Raw genomic sequence first — 20,950 nt, 5'->3', positions numbered from 1 at the left:
GGGCAAGCACTATGGGCAGTCTATCTGAAGTGTACCTGGCGTATAAGATGACCCCCCACTTGGAGGCATATTTTTCAGGGCCAAAAAATCGTCTATACGCCGGCAAATACGGTACCTTACCTTTTCTCTGCTTCCTCTGTTAAGGGCTGGGACAGGTAGCCAGATGATTTTTTTCTGCTGCTTTACCTGAGCTGCTTTGATCCACAGAGTTTGATTTTTCCTTTGTTTCAAGACTGTTTTCTTCCATAGAACCTTTGAGTATTTTTTCCATTTAGTCTTTTTTCTTTGTCAAGTAGTAATCATTATGCACATTTGCTGTGTTATTTGTCTGCTCTACTAATTTTCTTTCATCACTTCCACTGTTTCAGATTCTGTGTTTCCTCTAGTCCGTTCTCCACATTACCAACATTGTTTTCAGAATTATTGTTGTTACTTCATGTGGTTCCCCTTGTTTTCAGTTCTGTAATTATTTTATTTTCTTTAATTTAGTGACTTCAACTCACACTCTTTTTACTGTTCCACTAAGTAGTGGTTAGTTTAGTTTCTGGAGCCAGACTGCCTGTGTTTTTTTTTTGGTTTTTTTTTTTTGTTTGTTTTGTTTTGTTTTGTTTTTTGTAGAGGGCAGTGTCACTGGCCCTCATGTGTGGGATCCGAACCGGGGCCCTCTGGCGTCCCAAGCCAGTTCTTAACCATCGCGCCACTTGGCCGGCCCAAGACTGCCTGTGTTTGAATCCAGGCTCGTCCATTTGTGTTCTTGAGCAAAGTGCCTTAACCTTTTACTTGCTTCCTCATCTGATGGTAGTAACTGCTGTGGGGAGGGAGTCCTCCTGAGACTCTTGGAGGAGTCTGTACCATCCTACACACCTTGTTGACTATGTCAGGGATGGAAGGCCTTGACTGCTCCTTATCTGAGCCATTTCTCAGGATTGTGTGTGCAGTGAGCAGCCTTGAAAAATGAGGCAGTCTCTTCCACTGAGACAAAGAGCAGGCTTGTTTACTGCATCTTATAAAAGCAGTGGGTTCCCCACACTCTCTGTTCCTTCCTTGCAGTGCAGTTCACTGTGAGTGTAAGCATTCATTTGAGCCCATGGTGTCTCTCCGATGAGACTTGGGTGCCAAAAGGAAACTGACAGTGATGTCCTCATGCTTGCGTTGCTTGCTGTGCACCGAGTAATGAAGTCCTTTGTCTTTGATCCAGGGGTCTCTTGTCTTCGATCAGCATCTAGAAAACAGGAACAGGCTAACTTGTTAGCTGTGTAAAAGCCCAGACCTGACAGTTATCTCAGCTATAAGGTTGTTGTGATGTTGACATGAGTTAATGCATGTTAGTCACGTACAACATGGGCCTAAGACATAGTAAGCACTTGCTGAAAGTCATCCATGATGATGTTTCTTTAAATATTCCTTTCATATTATTTGCACTGAATTTTGAGGCCTAAGTAAAGCTATTTCTCAGAATGAGATTAAGATTGTTATAAACAGCTGTTATTATATGGTGAAGACGTATATTGTAATTCATTGGTTTTAGTTTTTTAAATTAATCACAAACAATGAATATCCATTAAAATACACTTTTAAAAAGATATATAGAAAAACTAAAGGAAATACTTTTAATAACTAAAACATCCAGAGAGCAGTTGACTTCTGTCCATTACTATTTTAATTAATGTCAGTGTGTTTTTTTGGCTTGTCCTAAGTATTGAACTCTTATTGTTAGTCTTTTGTGTGTGCATTTAAAAAAAACTCATGTTAAAAATTATAACAGTAATGTGTATTTGTGGAAATTTATGGAACTGTGGATAAGTATAGAGAATAAGTTAGCTGTAGAAGTGTTAACTACTAGAGAAAGCCAGTGTTTCACATTTTTATTTCTATTGCTTACATTTTAAAGTCTGTATGTTCTGTGAAAGTAGTGACAACTTCATATTATCATCCATATCACTATTTTAGTGAATAAAGGTAGGATAAATAAAATGTGTGCTGTTTCTAATGTGCTAATTCTTTAGCTTTACAACCCATTTTTGGATGTAATGGATACACTAGATTTAGTAAGATACAAGTACATCCAGAAAATATAACTGTCAGAACCCCAAATATAACTGTCAGAACCCCAACTTCTTTTGACCACTGCTGTCGAAAAGGACATGATTACACAATTTCTCAGATAATGGTTTTTTCTTGTAGTCTTAGTATAAAAGAATCATGAAAAGTAGTGCAATTCTTTGGAGGTAAACGGAGTTAGGAGAGAAAAATAATTTTTATTCTACTTAATAGTTGACTAAAGCATAGAGGCATGCATATTGTTTGGATAACTAGTAAAAACAAATGCTGGTGCTGAGTAACATAATTAGTAAATATGACCCATTTAAAATATTTTGTGCATTTTTCTCTACGGTTTTTGTAATCCTTTATGTATGTAATAAGATTTATTTGCTTGCATTTATTACATAGTATGTAATTAGTTAAGCAAGTATTGAGCATCGTCTAGGTTTTGTGATAGGCTCTGGTTTGTAAAATAGATATAGTGCCTGCTTTTGTAGAACACATCAGCTAGTGGGGTGCTGTCTCCTATGAATGGTACTTTTCTGTGGCATCGGCCCCTTTGGCAGACTCTTTTTCAAACAGTGTTTTTAAGTCGATAAAATACGTAAGATTGCAAAGATAAAGTTATATTGAAATATTATCAAAATAGTAAAAAGCCAAATTTATAATTGCGTAGCATTTTTATTTACAGTTAAATTATAACACCTAATTGAATAATTACTGTAATTTTGAAGTAGTGAGGAGGGTAAATAATAGCTGCAAATGCTGAACGTGATAAGAAATTACCTGCTTTCTGTTGGTGTCAGAGACACAGTTATTACTATACTGCTCTGCTTGTGCAACTATGCATAATGAAATGGGTCCTTAGATTTCTAAATCTTAAAGGTTTGTTAAAGTAAAGATGTAATTTCTCCCTCCAAGATCCTAGAACTCTTGATTAAGTGCATTTAAAAAAATTCATTAAAAGACGTAGTGCTTTGAAAGAATGAACTGTGTAGTGATTGATAAGGACAGCCATGATTGGACACTGGAATATTTTTGACATCTTGTCGTCTGTTATGATGTCATGTTGCTGAGATTGCTGAATATGCAGAGGGTGCCCAAAAAATGTATGCACGTTTTAAGAAAGGAACAAACTATTAAGATTACGCTGATGGGGTAACTACTTTGAGCACCTCTTGTAATTGCAGAAGTCAAATGTGACTTGTAGTCATCTTTTGTTATTGGCATATATTGAGTATTACAATTTTAATACAGTTTTCCTTTCTTAAAATGTGTGTACATTTTTTGGACACCCTCTGTATTTGCAAGGCACATACAGCCCTCTCAAATAATAATCTTTGAGGGAAATAATTTAATAATTGTCCAAAATAAAAATATTTTATTTCTGTGAACTTCGCTGTGATGTAAATGTTCTCTCTATATTCTGATTCAGTGGTGCTTTAAAAAGAAAGAGAAAAACTTTGTACTTTCAGATTTTATCTCATATTCAATAAATGATTCCTCAGTACCATGGTTTGTAGAATGTTAACATTAACTTTTTCCTAAGACTTCCGTGCTCCAGCCAGACACGGTGCCTCTAGTGTGTAGTGTGGGAAGGGAGCCCTTGGGCTTTGAGCTCTGGGAACCTGGCACATTCATCCCAGCTTTCCTTCTTGTTAGCTGTGATCCTGAGCTTGTTTCACTTTCAGACTTTAGTTCCCTGATCTTTTAAATGAGGATAATATATCAGATATTATTTAACAGGGAAGAATGAAGTGAGGGAACTATTAGGCACGCTTCTACTTGTCTTCCTTTTTAGCTTTAGCTGTGTTTCTAACTCCTTTCTGAGGCCTTTCTAAGCTGTGCCTCCATCACGACAATTATTGTACCCTATTGGTATCATTTGCTGTCACCTGATTAGATCCATCCAGTGTAGGGATCCAGCCTCTATTTTTGTCCCAGCTACCATCTGAATAGAATGTGTGGTACATATTAGTTAAGATTCTGTTTGGTTAAAAAAAAATCATTCTAAAATAATGGTTTATTAACTCCCTCACACACAGCCAGGTGGTTCTAAATAAATGTTCTCTTTATTTCTGTTACTTCCCACAATGCAATTTAGTAATGTGTGATCTGACATCAAGAGTTCGATATCTAGTGGGTTGTTATCCAACTAGATGGGAAAGTAAATAGTTAGAATATAGTGTGTGAATTAAATAATCAGAATAGCAACCACATACCTATACTTACTATATACTTCAAGCATTGGGCTAAGTGCTTTACGTGTATTATCCATTTGCTCTTAAAGACAGTTCTATACTACGTGGCATTAGCTCTCTTTATTTTTTATTTTTTAATTTATTTTTAGCTCTCTTTTAAATGATTAGCACACTGAAATTGAGATGAGGTGAAGTAACTTGCCAGCGTCACACTGTTAGCAAAGGACTGAGCTAGGACGCAAATTCTGGACCAGTTGAGTCCAAGCCTTTGATTTTAACTAACACAGCAAACACCCTTTGCTATGACTTTAAACTTTCTGTGTCATAGAATCAGCTATTTAGGATTAAGCAGGAGTCGTGGGAGGTAGAACTGCATTGTGTGGGGCAGGGGTTAGGTCTAACTCACCGTCGCATCCCCTTGATCTGTGCTTCCGCAGAAGCACAGAGGTGATGCCATTGAGTGACATGCCAGGCCGTTCAAGTTCTGGGAGGAACCCCCTCACCTGTGTCCTCTGGTTCTTTAGTGCAGTTACCACCGCACTGGTGCCACCTAGTGGTTGGAGAGTAAACACAGGTAGGGGCTTGTGATAAAACCAGCCCCCTCTCATCATCCTCAGAGGTGTAGGGACCACACCTTTCTGGCTTGAGAGCGTTTTCTCACCAAGTGGCATTGCTGTATTTGAGGTCAGTTTCAGAGCAAGGAGAAAGATACAATGAAGAAAAATATAACACTGATGTATTTTAAATGTAAAAAGTGTCTGTGTACCCCAGTTTTCAGTTTTGCGTGAATAGGACCCTATGAAAGGCAACAATTCTGCAAAGTGGCAGAGGCCCCGAGCTGTGGCTCTTTCATTGGCTGAGTGGTTAGCGTTCTTGCTTCAGGAACAAGCGCAGACTGGGGTTCAAGAATGCATTTTCACCAGTAAACTGGAGGTCCAGACGGCATCCGAGGGTTTTCCCCAGTTGTCATGGGTCCACAGTGATCCTACCCAGAGCGCCTCTGGTTGGAAATTTGCATGACATAATTTTCATCCAGAGCAGTCTGTTCCACGTTCTGCTGCCAAACTCAGACAGTCTTCTGGTGACCAGGGCTAGGAGAAGAGGGAGACAAAAATACTGGTTTAATTGTCCTGCCCTGACTTTGACGGATAGTAAGATCTAACTTATTCTCCTAAATGAAGAGTGACGTTGTAAAAAGATAGGTTCTCTTATTACATAGTTTCACGTACCTATGTATAGCTTCCTCTTTTTCTGTTTTGTGGCTGGAACTATCCCTTAGGAAGCAGTCATAAGATTCCTCCTTGTTCCTTGAAGAACAAAGGACCAAAACAAAAAAATCCAAACCAAAGGTAAAGCCAGCCCCACCAATCTCCACTGGTTCTTTAGTAGACCCAGGTTAGGATCATGGGCAGAGCAGGATAATAACGAGAGGAGAAAGGAGAGAACAGGGTGAAGTCTTAGAGCTGGCCTTATAATGTCTTTGTGGATTGGGCCTATTCCTGTTCCCATTAAAATAAAAAAGGACCTTAGTTTGAGCATGTTTTTCTTCCTTCTGATATGCCGGGAACCTAACTGCAAAGGGTGTGTACCCGAAAACCTACCACCCTACCACTAACATTCACGTTTAACCTTGCTGTTTCCTTCTAGTTCCAATTTGAGACAGACATACAGACAGACAGACACACTGCCCTCCTACTTGTTTCCCCTTAGTTGCAATCAAATAAAAACCTCCAAAAATGTTGAACATGTTATGTATATTCTTTTTGAGGAGGACAAAAATAAGGGAATAGCTGGGATTGTGCTACAATTGTCAGGAGGAGCAAAATTTCAAGGAGAAGCCGTAAGTGGTAGAGCGCACAATGAGAGAGCAGAGCGGACGTCCCCTGTTGGAGGGAACGATTTGGGAAGGAGGCTGAGTGGAGCCGGCTCTCAGAAGAGCGGTGCTCCCAGGGGAAAGGAATGGTGTGCGACCCTGGTCCCTTGGGTGCAGTGTCTGTAAGCTTCTGAGACAGTCTTATTCCTTCTTTACATTTCTCTTGATTCTTACCCTTTCTCAGTACCTAGTAATAGAAATGGTACCCCAGAAAGCACATCTCACACGTGCTCTGGGCATCTCTGGGTAGAAATGAAATGCTTCCTAAAGGTATTTTTACATATGCTCATTTTAACAGTTTGAATATAACGGGCAGAGAGAAGCTCTCTGGCAGATCGGAATCGCGCTCTGCCTTTGGCTGTGACAGCACTAGAGGGCAGGCCGCTTTTCCCAGAGCAGCAGGCTCTGCACAAGCCTTTTCCGCTCCCCAAGTCATTGCAGGTCACAGGCCTACCAGATATTTTAATACAGCATAAAAAGAGTCCTTTGATTTTCAAACTCCAGCATCACTGTTCTCGTCACCAGATCACCACCAAACCATTATTTTAAGTTTTTGTTATGGCCGTTTTCTACTCCTGATTCCGGTTTCTGTGTATGTTAGGGCATGGGTTAAAGTGCTACAACAGACCCCAAGTACAGCAGTGGCTTACATAAACAAACGAATTCTTCTCGCATGTAAGTTTCTGCGAGCGAGAGGTCCCGGCTGAGGGGCATCTTCGCTCCCCGTGGTTGTTTATGGACCCAGGTGCTATGTACCTCGTTTCTCTGCCCTCCTGAGAGTGCTGGTGGCACCTGCCCCACCACAGCCCCGTGGCGGACATGTCCCCGTGCCAGCCCATAGGCAAGAGGGGACACAGAGCAGATCGCCCCCTTTTAGGGGCTGTGGAAGCCGCACAGTTGCTTCTGCTCATATGCTGTCGGTGAGAACTTGCTGGGCTGGCTGCAAAGGGGGCTGGGAAATAACCACGTGGAGCCGAGCAGCTCTGTGCATAACTGAAAACGCGAGCCGTGAATGAGAGACAGCGTGGGATTTTTCCTTTGTCCATTTCTCTCCAGGGCTAAGAGCTGTGTTCATCTGTGGAGTTCTTTACTCTGGATTGAAATACCTTCTTGGGGCTACAGATTATTTGTGTTTTCTTAAAGTCTGTGACATATTTTTTTCATTTTGGGTGTCTTTTTTTAGATAGTGATTAGAAATTCTAATAGAGTAAAATTTGCAAATATATTTAGAATCCTTTGGTGCAAATGTATTTTATATTTGTAGATTTGAATTTAGGTACTCTGTATCAGTTTTGTGGCTGGGGGTACATGGGACAGACACCATGGTCGATAGGCCCCACAAGAACTTAATTTACGGTTAGCTTTTCTATTTCAATTTGAAAAAGAAACATGTTATTTTAAATAGGAAAACCAAAACCATCTGTTTGATGCCTCATTTCACCATTAATTTTATGATTTGACAGGATTTACAATTGTTTGTAGTTTTTCTAACCAAACAGTTACTAGTTTTTAAAATTATTCATTTGTCAAAATACCTCCCGAAAATTCATTTTGAATCTACGAGACTTGGATAGTCGCAAAAATAGGGAAGTCACATCAAAGTGCTGATCTCAGCAAAAGGAGATGAAATGGGGTGTGAAAGTTAGCGTTCAAGCTGCTGGATGTGTCTAGCGTGCAGTTAAGTAGGGTCTGGAATGCAGGAGAGGAGTTAGCGGTGTTAATTTACAAATCTCTCAATCCAGAGGAGACCATTGGGACCTGGGTCAGAATTCAGTTCTTCACAGAGACGCACGTGCGGGACGTACCAAGGGCTGCCCCACTGTGGTGATGTGTTAATAAAAGAAGCCCGCTGTAGAGACAGACGTTAGACTATTTAATCTTCGCTAGCAGCCTCACGAGGTAGATGGTAGTTTTACAGGCCGGTGAATCGCGGCTGAGAGGGGTGCTTTACACCAAGTTATACAGTTAGTAGATGGCAGAGCTGGTACTTGAGACCGGGTCTTTATGATGCCAAAGCCTACAGCATCCATTGCGTCTCCCTGCTTATTACTAAGGTAGACGAGCGTTTCACTGAGAAGGAGGTAAGTCCTTGGTGCCCGAGGTACGGCAGAATGTTCGCGGGCTCGAGAGTGGGCCCTGGGCATCAGCTCCCTTGCCTTTGATGGTGGTGGGCAGGACAGTTGCTGTGGTGGGAGCGTGGATGCCTGTTAAGGAGGGTTAGTGGAGAGGGGGGCGGTAAGGAGTGCAGTCACTCCAGAGTCCGATTTCATGAGGTTCGGAGGTAAATGCAAGGTGAGGAGGGGGGTTGGGAGAGAGAGAGAGGGAGAGAGGGTTTTGGGGGTGGGGGTACAGAAAGGTCTAATAAGCAAAGGTAGAAATGAAGAAGGATGGAGCCAAGAGCATGGGATGGCGTCAGCAGCACAGGTGGAGTGATGCTCATTAAGGTCTAGCCATATTGTATAAAAGACTGATTTAAAGAGAAGGGTGATATTGCGGGTGATCGTGTTTGAAAATCCTTTCAGCAGCTAGGTTGCTTCCTAAGAAAGTGTGCATGAGGTGTTTGGGCTTGGAGTCAGGAGGGTAGTCGAAAAAGGCAGGCGAGTCAGTGTGTGCTTTTTCAGTTATTTAGCTCGTAGAATGGCTAATAATTAGAGGGTGTAATGGCTTTTAAATTAATGGTAGTTTCACTTTATAAATTGTGAAGAAACTTCTTTTTGAGTCACATTGAAATACATTTGTTATGTACATGAACGGCTATAATCCTGACCATAAGATTCTTAACATTTATTACTACGAGGAAACTTCTCTGAGTCAGTTGTAATTTGGGGACAAGGAAAAGTATGCCATGTGTTACATTATTTGATTATCATTTTACAATAGAGAATAAAGATAACGCCATTGATTATACACACAGACTTTCTTTCGTACTGTCATTTGTTTCATTCTTTTTCCTTTAAGACACGTTGATTTATTGATGACGTCACAGAAGAGTCATATCAGTGCAAACATGACTCTGTGTTCTCTTGTTCACTATTAAGCAGAAATCAAAGAACAGTCTGCAGAAGAGGATGCGGAAGTCGAAGTGGACAGTAGCAGACAGCCAGTCCCGGCCATCCAGCGGTCAGTGTCTGAGGAATCGGCGTGCTCCCTGGTCTCTGTTGGTGTAGAAGCCAGAATCAGGTGAGAGAACGGACGGGGCTGACGGGGGACTGGTGACCGGAGCTGCTTGTGTGGAGCATTCAGAGAGCCCAAGCTCAGGACGTGAATCGGGATTAAGTCTATCATTGAGTCGCTTTAAATTGGAGGCAGACACCTCTGTGTGTAATGTGGGAGAGTGGCCTGTGGTCAGGTGATTGCAGAACGGAGCAGTAGTCTCACCTGTTATCCTGCTCTCCTGAGACCAGAACAGAATATCCCAGGATGCTCTTTGTACCAGAGGAAATAGCTGAGCTTTAGCCTAAGACTGGATTTTGAAAGTTACTTCAGTTATACTCTTACAACTTACCCTGACTTTAGTCTTAGACGTTATAACCTATCTGTGTGCAATTTAGCTTTGAAGTCTTTTATTTTTTGTCTTCATTTGAAAGACATGGACAAAACTATGAAATCATTCATCAGAGAATGCTCCCATCTTTTTGATATGTTTTAGTTTGCTTTTGGCACACCCCTGCCTCGAGCCTTCTGCTTGCTTCTGTGGGGACACCCCACTTTTATGGTCGAAGTCCTCCACCAGGAATGCACATTCAGTCTGATAGCTAGATCCCATCTGTGTGCTAATGAGCCCCACAGTCCCACTTCCAGGGCTGACTTTTCAGAGTGCCACACTTTCCTACCCATCTGTCTGCCGGCACCTCCCGTTGGAAGTCCACTAGGCTCTCACCCTCTCACATGCCTCAAGTCGCTCTTGAGCCTGACCCCACACCGCTCCTGATTCCTCCACTTTAATAAATAAAACTAGTATTCACCCAGTTGCTTAGGCCAGAAACTTTTGAGCTAATCCTTGATTTCTAACTTTTCTCATGCCTCATAGTCTACATCCTGTAGCTCAACTTTAGAAGATATCCCAAACCAGCCCTTGCCCTCTCCACTGGCCTCCTGTCTCGGTTCAAGCCCGTTATCTTCTAGGGGGCAAGAATAGTGTTTTATTATAACTGGTCTCGCTCCACATCCAGGTTGTTCTTAGTACAGTTACAGAAGTGCGTTCTAAAACACCAGTTGGGTCCGCTCCCAGGCCTCTCTAATGGCTGTTATATTTAAATTAAATATTTAAGTTATGTTTAAACTTTCAAACCCATACCGTATTCTGCAGGCTGTGATCTGAGCCCACCTACCTCTCTGACTTCATCTGTTCCTTCCCGTGCTGCTGTCACCTTGGCCTCCTCGTGCTCCCGACACACGTGGGCCTGTCTCGTGCCTTCCTTCCCACGAGAGGCCTTCCCGGAACTAAGTACGCCCTGCCTCCACTGCGAGTCTCCTCTGAAGTGTCATGTTGTCTCAACTTAGAGTCAGTCAGCACGGGAAAGAGAGCACATGACGTGAATTTGAGTTAAGGGTATATGGGTGTTTGTATACTGTTCTGTATGCTCCGCCCAACCCTCCACCCCCATTTTGGGGGAAGTTGTAAAAATTTTCAACATAAAAGAGTAGGATGGAAAATAAATAAAACAGCCGCCCCACCACATTTCACGCACTAATCCTGCTTTACCGTTCTCTGTAACACTTAGGATTCCCTGACAGTTCAGTTAATTATTTGTCTCCCTTACTATCATGTGAGTTATATGAAGGTGGTACAGTTTTCCGCTTGCTGCTATTGGTAATTTTTTCTAGTGTACATTATATTTTATTTTTAAGTGATTTTCCTTAAGACTCAACCCTCATGTTTCTTTACCCGATTGAGTGTAATTTTGAAAGAATTTCAAACTTTCACAGTTTTGATAGATTTTTTTTTTTAGTCTTAGTACTTTACCATATTTTCATACCTTTGCATCTGTCATTGGCGTTCCATTTTCTAGTTATTTTATTTTCTATTTCTTTTGTTTTAAATTAGTTTCAGGTGTACAAAACAATGTAATAGTTAGACATTTACACATACCCTTACAAAGTGGTAACACCTCCCCAATCTACTACCCCTCTGACATCGTATGTAGCTGTTACAATTCCATTGACTCAATTCCCTATGCTGTACTCCACATCCCATGATATATAAAAAAAAATTATAGTTGACATTCAGTATTATTCAGCTTCAGGTGTATAGCGCAGTGGTCAGGCATCTACAGTTTTCTAGTTATTTTAGATATATACTTCCTTTGGTTTGACCCCCCCCCCAACTATTTTTTTCCATTTTTAAATATGAAGATTTAATTTATGTACAGTAAAATCCATTCATTTAATGAGTTTGAGAATTGTGTACAGTCATATAGCCACTACCACAACAAGATAAAGAACAGTTCCATCGTATTAAAAAGTTCTCCGATGCCCATTTGTTGTCAGCCCTGACCCCAGCTTCTGCCCTTGGCAACCACTCTTCTATTTCCTGTCCCTGTAGTTTTTGCCTTTGCAATAACATCATATGAACGGAACCATAAAGTATGTATACTTTTGATTCTGGCTTTTTTACTTAGCGTAATGCGTTTGAGTTAATAGTCTATGTTATTGCATAGATCAGTGGTGGTTTCCTTTCCATTGCTGAGTAGGGTTTGTTTTATGGAGGCACCTACCACACACAATTTGTTTACCATTTTCCGGTGAAGGGATGTTTGGGTAGTTTATGGTTTAGGGCAGTAATGAATAAAATTGGTATAAATATTAACTCATAGGTTTTGGTGTGAACATGGGGTTTTAGTTCACTTGGGTAAATTGCCAGGAGGGAGATAATTTAAAGGAAAGGCCACAGCGTTGTCCAGTGTGGCTGCACTGCCTTGCAGTCCCACTAGTAATGGACGGGAGTTCCCCTGGAGAGTGGGTCGGCAGGACGCTTCTTGTTCTGATTCAACTTAACCTAAGGGAAGCACTGTGTCCCCAGGTCTGGGGACTGGCGGTCTCAGTGGTCCTGCTGTTGCCCCAATAGGAGACTTGCGATGGTCCGGGTCCAGGACGCAGTAGTTCCCCCCACCCGCCATGCTGTTCCTTCATCCGCAGTTGGTCTGTTGCAGTGTGGTGATTTTTGCTGTCCTACCTCCACCAGCCTAAGGCCTTTTTGTTCCCCAGGAAAAGTGAGGGACAAAGATCTGGGTGGGGCTCTGTGTCTTCCCCATGTGGCATCTGTCCCCTCCCAAGGCTTGTACCATGACTGGCGCTCTCCCAGGGCTCTTCACCTTCGCCGTGTGCTGTTGCCGGGGGCCCTGAGGAGGTCCCTGGCCTGTAGGAGCTGTGTCTGTGGGCCTCCCACTACTTCAGTCTTGGTCTGTAGCACCCGATGGAGACTTTTCACTGAACTCTTCTCATCCTGCTTGTGTGACAGTCTTTTCCAGGTCAGGCAGGTGCTTGGCTCTTACCTCATTTTGGAGGTGCTTTCATTCAGTTGCAAGTGAATTGGTTGCAGCTTTCCACACCCAAAGCGGAAACGAGAAATGTTCCTTGCCCCCACCCCAAGTTAACAATAAATTGCTCTGAGGTGTTCGTCCTTACTGCCTACATCTCCTGCAACCTTTCCTAACTCTTCAAAAAGTTGAGTACTTGTCTAAAAATATTTTCATTGTGGGTCTGTTGCGCAGTGAAATTTCTGAGGTCTTCTAAGCCGGGAATAATTTTTTTACATTTCACGTTTGAGTGGTGGTCTTGGATATAAAATTGAAGGTGAAGATATTGTTTGTCAGTATTTTAAAGCATTGCTCCATTTTCTTAGCAGTGTTGCTGTAAGCAGTGTTGTTGAGAAGGCTCATGTCATCTTGTTGGTGCTCCTCAGTAGTGTTCCTGGGGAAGAAACAAGCCAGAAATGGGTACACGAGAGAAACGTAAGCGTAGTGGCTTAGGGAAAATGATCAATAAGGAAATTAGAAAATTAATAAGATACTGGCAAAGGATACTGGTCTTTTAAGCAAGATGAAAAAGAATTTTTTCCTATTTGACTTTATTATTCTGAAAGTAGATCATATTGTGTGTGTATCAAAGGGCAACACAATTTGTGATTAAATTGAAATAGGTAATATTGGAAAAACTTAAATAGGTAACTTACATAAATAAAAGGTAATTTTTTGAGAAAGGCCCACTGTGAATTTAAGCTAAAAACCATCACCTGCAAAGATTACAGATTGTTTCTATCACCTGTTGATGTAAGGCCTTATGAAAGTCCATTGGGTAGGTGGGCAGAGGTAATGGTGGGGAGTTTAATGGACGAGAAGAAATATTTGGGTACAGCAGCCGTCGATGTTCTGTGAAGAGAAATAGATCCAAGAGGAGCAGTGTACTCTCTGAGGTCCTTACTCAGTGTGTGCCCTGTAAGGAGTGTGGTTTCCCTTCCTCGCCTTCTCCCGCCGCAGCTGCCTCTGCTACAGCAGCGCGCATTAGTGTGGTACATGTGCTACGGCCGACACACCTGTTTTGATGCATCATTCACTAAAGCCCACAGTTTACATTAGGGTCCATTCTCTGTGTTCTTTAGTTCTGACACGTGCATAATGTCGGTCGTGTGTCCGTCATTACAGCGTACGACACGGTGAAGTTTCCCACCGCCAGCCCTGTGTTCCGCCTCGGCATCCCTTTCCGACTCCTGTTAAGCCTGGCCCTCCCCACTCCCGGCACTAACTGCCTAATCCCGCAACCACGTATATTTACATCTCTCCCTGTGTGTATGCGTGTGCTTGGTAATCCATCATGCGTAAAGAGCGTGCCATCAAGTGGTTAAATCAGAGTTTGCCACCACTTGCTTTACAGAGCCGGGGTGTAATCATGTGACTGTTAAACCCTACCCTCTGCCCCAATCTTAGCGTTACTTGCTTTATTTTTTTTTATTTTATTATTATTTTTTAAATTGTTTGTACTCTTTTTTTTTTTTTTTTAAGATTTTTTTTTTATTTATTGGGTAATTGGGGGGATGGGAACAGTACTGGGGAATTAGGGGAAGGGGAACAGACAAGTTGCTGTCGTTTTGTTCTTCAGTCTAGTTGTGGAGGACACTGCTTCACTGGCCCAAGTTGGCACCATCATTGCGCTCTTCCCTGGCGAGGCAGATCAGTCGCCGGCTTCTGGACGGCCGCTCACTGCGGCTGCTGGCCGCTCACGCTGGCTGCTGGCTACACACGGTAGCCCATGGCAACCCACTGCCACAGGGACTGCAGCCTACGTCGTCGCCGGCGACCCACGGCAGCCCAGCTCCAGGTTGAGCTGTTGTTCAGCATCTTAGCTGTAGAGGGCAGTGTCACTGGCCCTCATATGTGGGATCCGAACCGGGGCCCTCTGGCATCCCAAGCGAGTTCTTAACCATCGCGCCACTCGGCCGGCCCTGCTTTATTTTTAATACTTAAATTTCTTGAGTCAGATTTAAAAGACAATTGTTTTTCTAAGTACAAACTAGAATTTTTTGATTTTGGTATGTTACTACTTAAAAAACCATGCTGTGGAAAAGTCGAATTGTAAATGTATAATTGTTGTTACATTTAATTGTTCTTATGATATTGTTCGTAATTGTTCTGAAGATTAGCTTACACAAAACACATAGTATTTCCTTGTAAAGCACAAGTATCTGTTACTTAAAATAGTGAAGTCAAGTCACTGTCTCTTTCTCTGCCTTCCTTACTTTTCACTTCTACCAGCGAACAGCTCTGCGCTTTCTGTTACTGTGGTGAGAAAAGCTCCTTAGGACAAGGAGACTTAAAACAATTTGGAGTGACGCCTGGATTCATCCTGCCGTGGAAAAACCAACCTTCTAACAAGAAGGACATTGAGGACAGCAGCAATGGAACCTGTGAGAAAATGCAAAACTCAGCATCACGCAAACAGAGAGGACAGAGAAAGTAAGCGATTTTGAGTTGAACTGCTTGGGATGCGTTAAGACTTGCATTGTTTGTGAATGTATAAATGGTGGTGTTACCGAACATTCTCATGTTTTCAGCATTCCTAGGCTGCTTTGTGACTCACCATTAACCCAACAAACACCCCCTTTTTCAAAATTTCATATCAAAAAAAGTTTATCTTAATTGTATATATAACAAAGTCAGTATGATCACAAAAGTTAACTTTTAGAAGAAAACTTTTAAGAACATAATGTACATGGAAAGAAGATAAAAAGGTTAATGAAGACTTTCTTTCCTCCCTCTAAATACATTTTTAATTGTTTGTAAGACCATAACATAAGAGAAGAGCAAAACCAAAGTGCTTTTCACTGCTCATGTCCTTTATGTGTCACTTCTTTTTTCTATGGTTCAGAGAATGGGGAGCTGTCTTGTGAACTCTTACACAGGGCTGACTTGCTCTCTGAGTAGTAACTATATGCTTGAATGCCCTTTCCAGAGTTAAAGAAGATGCTTTTCTTAAATGAAACAAGAATTTACTAAGATATTTGTAAAATGTATATGTGTGTCTATATTCATGGACATTGTAGTGACCCACCCCAAACGCTTGTCTAATATATTTGCTTTTGGAGTTAAAAACCTTTTTATGTGTTTTAGAGTTTTGGTTAAAGGCCATCTTAATCTGTGGGCTTGGCTCTGGTAGTCGAGGGAATAGCATTTTTTGAGGTCGATGAGAAAGTGTAAAATTAATTTAGCTTGGAAAGGCTCCCCAGCGCTGCCCCTTGAGGGTGATGATGTAATCATCCAAGTGCTTCCCTGGCTTTTACCCAAATTGAAGCACTAAGGCATTGTTGTGTTGCACTTATTTGATTGGCTCCTTTTTTTGAACTGCTGCCAATGCCTTGAAGACCTGAAGTAGGAAATGAAACAATAACAAGACAGAGAATCTTTTAAAAGAATTTAAGGTGGAACAGTTTAAGGCAGTTTACAAGTACTATATTTGGAGAGTCTTAATAATATAAAGGCCATAGCTAGATCATATATCAAAGCTTTACCTTTTGTGTAAATTGAGTGCTCACAGCCTAATAAGATACACCAGTAAAAGTCCAACAAACTCATTATAATGTCCATCAGTAATTAGCAAATTTATGGACTGGACCAGGTTATATCTTATATTCTCATGTTGTATCTTGAATCATGGCAATTATGTAAACACCTGTTCTGGGAAATACAGTTGGGCTTTGTTTACTTATTTTATAAGCAAAGTTAACTTTTAGTGAAAATCTTTATGAGCTAATGTGATAGTTATGTAAAAATAGCCTTGGTTTAATGAAAGTCTTCATATATACTTAGTGTTTACCAAATTATTAAGTAATGATAACAAGCCAGTTAATGGACCTTAGGAATAAAGCACATTTATGAAATTTAGAAATCATTTAGGGGTAGACGATTAATTTAGCTTGATAGTGGTTTTAAATATTTACAGGATATGTTACTAATGAACTATAAACCAGATAAACAGCTAGTTAATTCTTTTTTAATTTGAAAATGAGGTTTTTAAATAGTTTTTCCTCTTGGTGCACTAAATGTAAGACTGTATAATCAAGGAGTCTTTTCTTCTTTCCTTTTGTTTTAGACTTAAAATTTGGGGGTCTGTGTTTCAGCTGACATCTCTTGATGTTCTTTTCTGAGTTGGGCTGCTGTCATTCTTCGGGTTGACATCAGCATCTTACTGATACAGTGTATACATACAAACTGGTCGCAAAACTCAACGGTGAAATTTGATGAAGCCACTGGTTAGAACCTGGGTAGTAATAGATGGGTTAGTCATTCCATGGGTTCTTATACCTGGACCCCATCAGACACTGGTGCGTGCAAAGGAAATATGTTAAAAAAATACAGTAGTCTTTATAGATGAACTGTTAGTCTTTTTATCTCTCCCAATAAAAAGACAATGATTATAATAAAGAATATTTATAGCAATTACGAATATATTTATAGGAAAGCATTTGTTCTCATTTTACTGTGGGCATTTGTAAAAACGAGACTTTAAAGTGAGCATAGCAGGCTAAACTTTTTAAAAAGTGAGTCTGTGCATTTCTAATGCTGAACATAAAAAATGCTGATATTTATATGGTTTGATATTCCAATGTACTTACTGAAATATGTTAATACTTTTTTTCTTTCAATGATTCTAGGTGTAAAAAACTTTAGTCCCCTGCCATTGTGCTGATTTTCTCTTAATAGGAATCATGATAAATGTCCAGCAGACAGAAGTGCAGTGAGTTGTGATCTATGTTCAGTAGTGATTTCATTCAGAATTCTATCAGGTCCAACACAGTGACATCCAGAGAAGATTGAAGCTCTAGTGCCAGCCACCTGGTTTTCCATATTTAATGTGTACACACAATAGCAGTCATTGTTCACTTCATGATCTCAATTAGTATCTGAATTTCAGGGGCCTGAAAAATCTGAAACCTCCATGTGTTGTATATCTTATTCAGCGTTCATTTCTGTACTGTGTGTTTTGCTGTTATACTCCCTTCCTTCTTCCCTAAGCCACTAGTAGACATTTGACTTTTTCTTTTTTACTTCTGATGTGGGAGGTGAAGTCTTGGTAGAAGAGGACTTGCAACGCCACACCGCAGAGCAGCTGTGGAGATTTGTGGGGGCCACACAAAAGCTCCAGCTGACACGTTGTAGTGGGTTTTCATTTCCCCGGGGAAATAACCTCTCTCTATGTAAAATTAACTGCCGCTGTGTTGTGGTAGTTCTCACTCACAATAAAGCAAATTTAAACTTCTGATTTGATCAAGTTATATTTTATAAGCATTTAAAGTAAGGCCAAAGAGAATATTCAGTTTATGTGATAAAATATGGTTCCTTATTAGATTATTAGAGCATCAGATGTTTTTTTTAAATTATAGAATGGCAAAATAAATTTGCAACTAATTTTTACACTTTTTATAGATTTGGAGACTTTTTTAAGTTGTTACTTAGATGATGCAATGTAGCAACCCAGTTTTACATTAGACTGTGAATAACAACAGATGTGTTTTAAAGGTTTTATGACAGTTTATGCCTAATAAATTAAAATTGATCTGGCAATACATTATATTTAAGTTCTAAAACGAAACCTGTTTTACTTGTCACTTTCACATTGGTTTTATTTTGTTTTTCCCAGATCTCAGCAGAATACAGTGTCCTGTGTAAGTGTAAGCACACAGACTGCCACCGATGACCAGGCTGGTAAATTATGGGACGAGCTCAGCCTGGTTGGCCTTCCAGATGCCGTTGACGTGCAAGCCTTATTTGATCCTACAGGTATGAGCTTCAGTAATAATTACCTCTTGATTCTGTAAGCATTTTAATTTTAGTGAATTATCAACTACGTAGTAATTACCTTTCACCTAGAAATAATTAGGATCACATTGTGAAAAAATGTCATTGGTAAGCATACCTGTTTAGGTAAAAGAAGTTGTCTAATTACGTTTACCAATTTTTTCAGTATCTGCATAGGGTTAACATGGCTGGGTGCTTTTATAAATATTTGCATTTGCTCTTGTGTAGACAGCAATGCCTTGGAGATCTGACAGTTGAGGAAAGAAATTTTAAAGGGATCTGAGAGCTTGGGGAACATGGCGGCCTGGGTCTGTTTAATGGAAGGGTGAAGGACAGCAGTTCTTGGCCATGTGGCTGTCCCGGTGTAACAGTGTAGATCACACTCGCTCTCAATGTGCTGCTGTTGAGCTGCGTGTTGATTGGCAGTGGTTCAAGGCTGTGTGCTAGAGAATTGGAAGATTGAGCCGTTACCAGTGACGGGTGTGGGTTGGGGCAGAAGAGGCACATCATGTAGCTTCTTTGCCGCCATCCGTCCTCTTTGCACAAAGTATTAAATAATGTCCTTTCTATTGTATGTATAAGAGTCCAAAGAAAATATCTTATTATTTTTAAAGAAAAATGACTGAAAATGAATATTTTTGTTAAACAGTCACCAATTCAGTGGTTATCAATCTTTTGTGTGCATCAGACTCACCTGGAGGGCTTGTTAAAACATAGGCTTCTGGCACCACTGCGAGAGTTTTTGGTTCAGTAGGTCCTGGTTGTGATGTGAGATTCTGCATTTCTAACACGTTCCCGGATGATACTGATGCAGAGGTTGGACCACACTTTGAGAAGGGCTGCATTAGTGGTATCAGAAATACAGGACGCCATTGTGCATTTTACACGTTAGAGGTGATTTGGGGGTTCAAGTGTGTACTCACGCATTAGTGTTAGTGTGTTTAACGTTCTCCGTTTGCTCCTTGTCACTGTAACCCTTTCAGGCACTTGCTGGGCTCATCACCGCTGTGTGGAGTGGTCACTGGGAGTGTGCCAGCTGGAAGAGCCTTTACTGGTGACCGTGGACAAAGCTGTTGTCTCAGGGAGCACAGAAGTGAGTAGGAAAACAAATACTTAAGCACAGTTTGTAACACGCACTCTAGTGAGCAGAAAGGTTCTCATGTAAGAGTTTTTTTATTAAATGATCACTATAATGTAAAAGCCCTTAAAATAGGAAATTAGTCATTTATATCCAAGATAGTTTGTGCAGACCACTAGAACATAATATGTTCAGTTGTGCAATAAATGTAAACCTTTGAGATAAATATTTTACATGTAAGTCAAACGTTTGCTAACTATGCGTATACATCCATGTGGTTTTGTCTTTTTAAGACAACTATTTGATGACGATTTAAAATAAAAGGGACAAGATTTGATAGGTCTTTAGTCCACATGTGGACTAGCCTTATTTGCTATTTTAAAAATTGATTGAAATAATCTTTTCATTAAGTTGGCAGTTCAGTTTGTCTTTTTGGCACTATCCCATAGTAATATGTATGTGGTCTGCCATCTTCCAGAGCTTTCACTGTGATTTCCGTGTAATTTTGAAATGAGCACTGAAGTAAATGGAACATTTATCTTCCCTCTGTAAAGGCAACAAACCCTGTGACGTGAAATTGTTTTGCTGGCTTCAGGTTCCCTCTGGCTTTTGACAAGTGTATTTGGGAGAGCTGCACTAGCCCTTCCAAAGGAATATTAAAAATGGAAATTTTGACCACAGAAATTATATGGGCTTTAATAAGTCAAATATAGTTAAAACTTCTAAAAATATAATTGAGACAAGGACTTACATTCAAGTAATGATTGAATTATTATAACTCTAGCTTTACTCAGATTATCAAAATGATCTAATTTATGTGGATAAGTAACTCACCTTAAGATGAGGCAAGTTAAGAGTGCTTGTTTTGGAAATGTGACGTTACATTTAAATGCTTATGTTACTAAAGTATGAACAATATGATGCATAACAGAAATTGCACAGTCTGAACATACTTAGATGGCCAGATCGAAACTGTGATAGATCAGTGGGAGCTATTTCTTTCATGAACGAATTCAGAAGTAGTTTGGGATTATTTTGTGACAGTGAAAAGTACAGGCATATCTTGGAGATGATTGTGGGATTGGGTCAAGACTACTGCAGTAAAGCAAGTATCACAACAAAGGGGATCGTGACCTTTCTGGTGGAGGGTCTTGACTTCACTGTGTCAAAAGCACAACATCTGTGAAACGCAATCAAGTGAAGCATAAAACGAAGTACACCTGTGCTACAGGAAAGGCAGCGAACAGGCTGGAATGTTGGACTTTCTGGTGTTGAGTTGGAACTGGAAGAATCAATATGAACTCTCTCCTATTTATACAAATTCAGGAATAGAGATACTCGTATACACGTGAGTACACAGGTGTCCATACATTTCCTAGCTCTGCTCACTCAGAGGGTGAGGAAAGCTTGCCTCACCCTGCCCCTTTTGGACAGAAGGCACCGTTCTTGTTCTTTAAAGACTTCA

General features: G+C 40.6%; 1 protein-coding gene across 5 annotated transcripts in view; it reads left to right on the top strand.

The window, feature by feature from the left end:
• The window catches only part of KMT2C (lysine methyltransferase 2C), a 229,757-nt gene that overhangs the window by 71,020 nt on the left and 137,787 nt on the right, over positions 1-20,950 (top strand). For 4 of the 5 annotated variants that reach the window (XM_019655383.1, XM_019655381.1, XM_019655380.1 and 1 more), the window contains exons 3-6: positions 9,156-9,297; positions 14,868-15,068; positions 18,250-18,389; positions 19,391-19,500. In XM_019655383.1, the coding sequence (XP_019510928.1) occupies positions 9,156-9,297; positions 14,868-15,068; positions 18,250-18,389; positions 19,391-19,500 (593 nt within the window). The remainder of the gene's footprint in view (positions 1-9,155; positions 9,298-14,867; positions 15,069-18,249; positions 18,390-19,390; positions 19,501-20,950) is intronic. The other variant, XM_019655384.1, reaches the window with a different exon arrangement.

The sequence above is a fragment of the Hipposideros armiger genome, unplaced genomic scaffold (assembly GCF_001890085.2).
Source record: "Hipposideros armiger isolate ML-2016 unplaced genomic scaffold, ASM189008v1 scaffold_239, whole genome shotgun sequence".
Lineage (NCBI taxonomy): Eukaryota > Metazoa > Chordata > Mammalia > Chiroptera > Hipposideridae > Hipposideros > Hipposideros armiger.
Note: the sequence above shows the minus strand (reverse complement) of the source record. Positions and strands in the feature narration are given on the sequence as shown.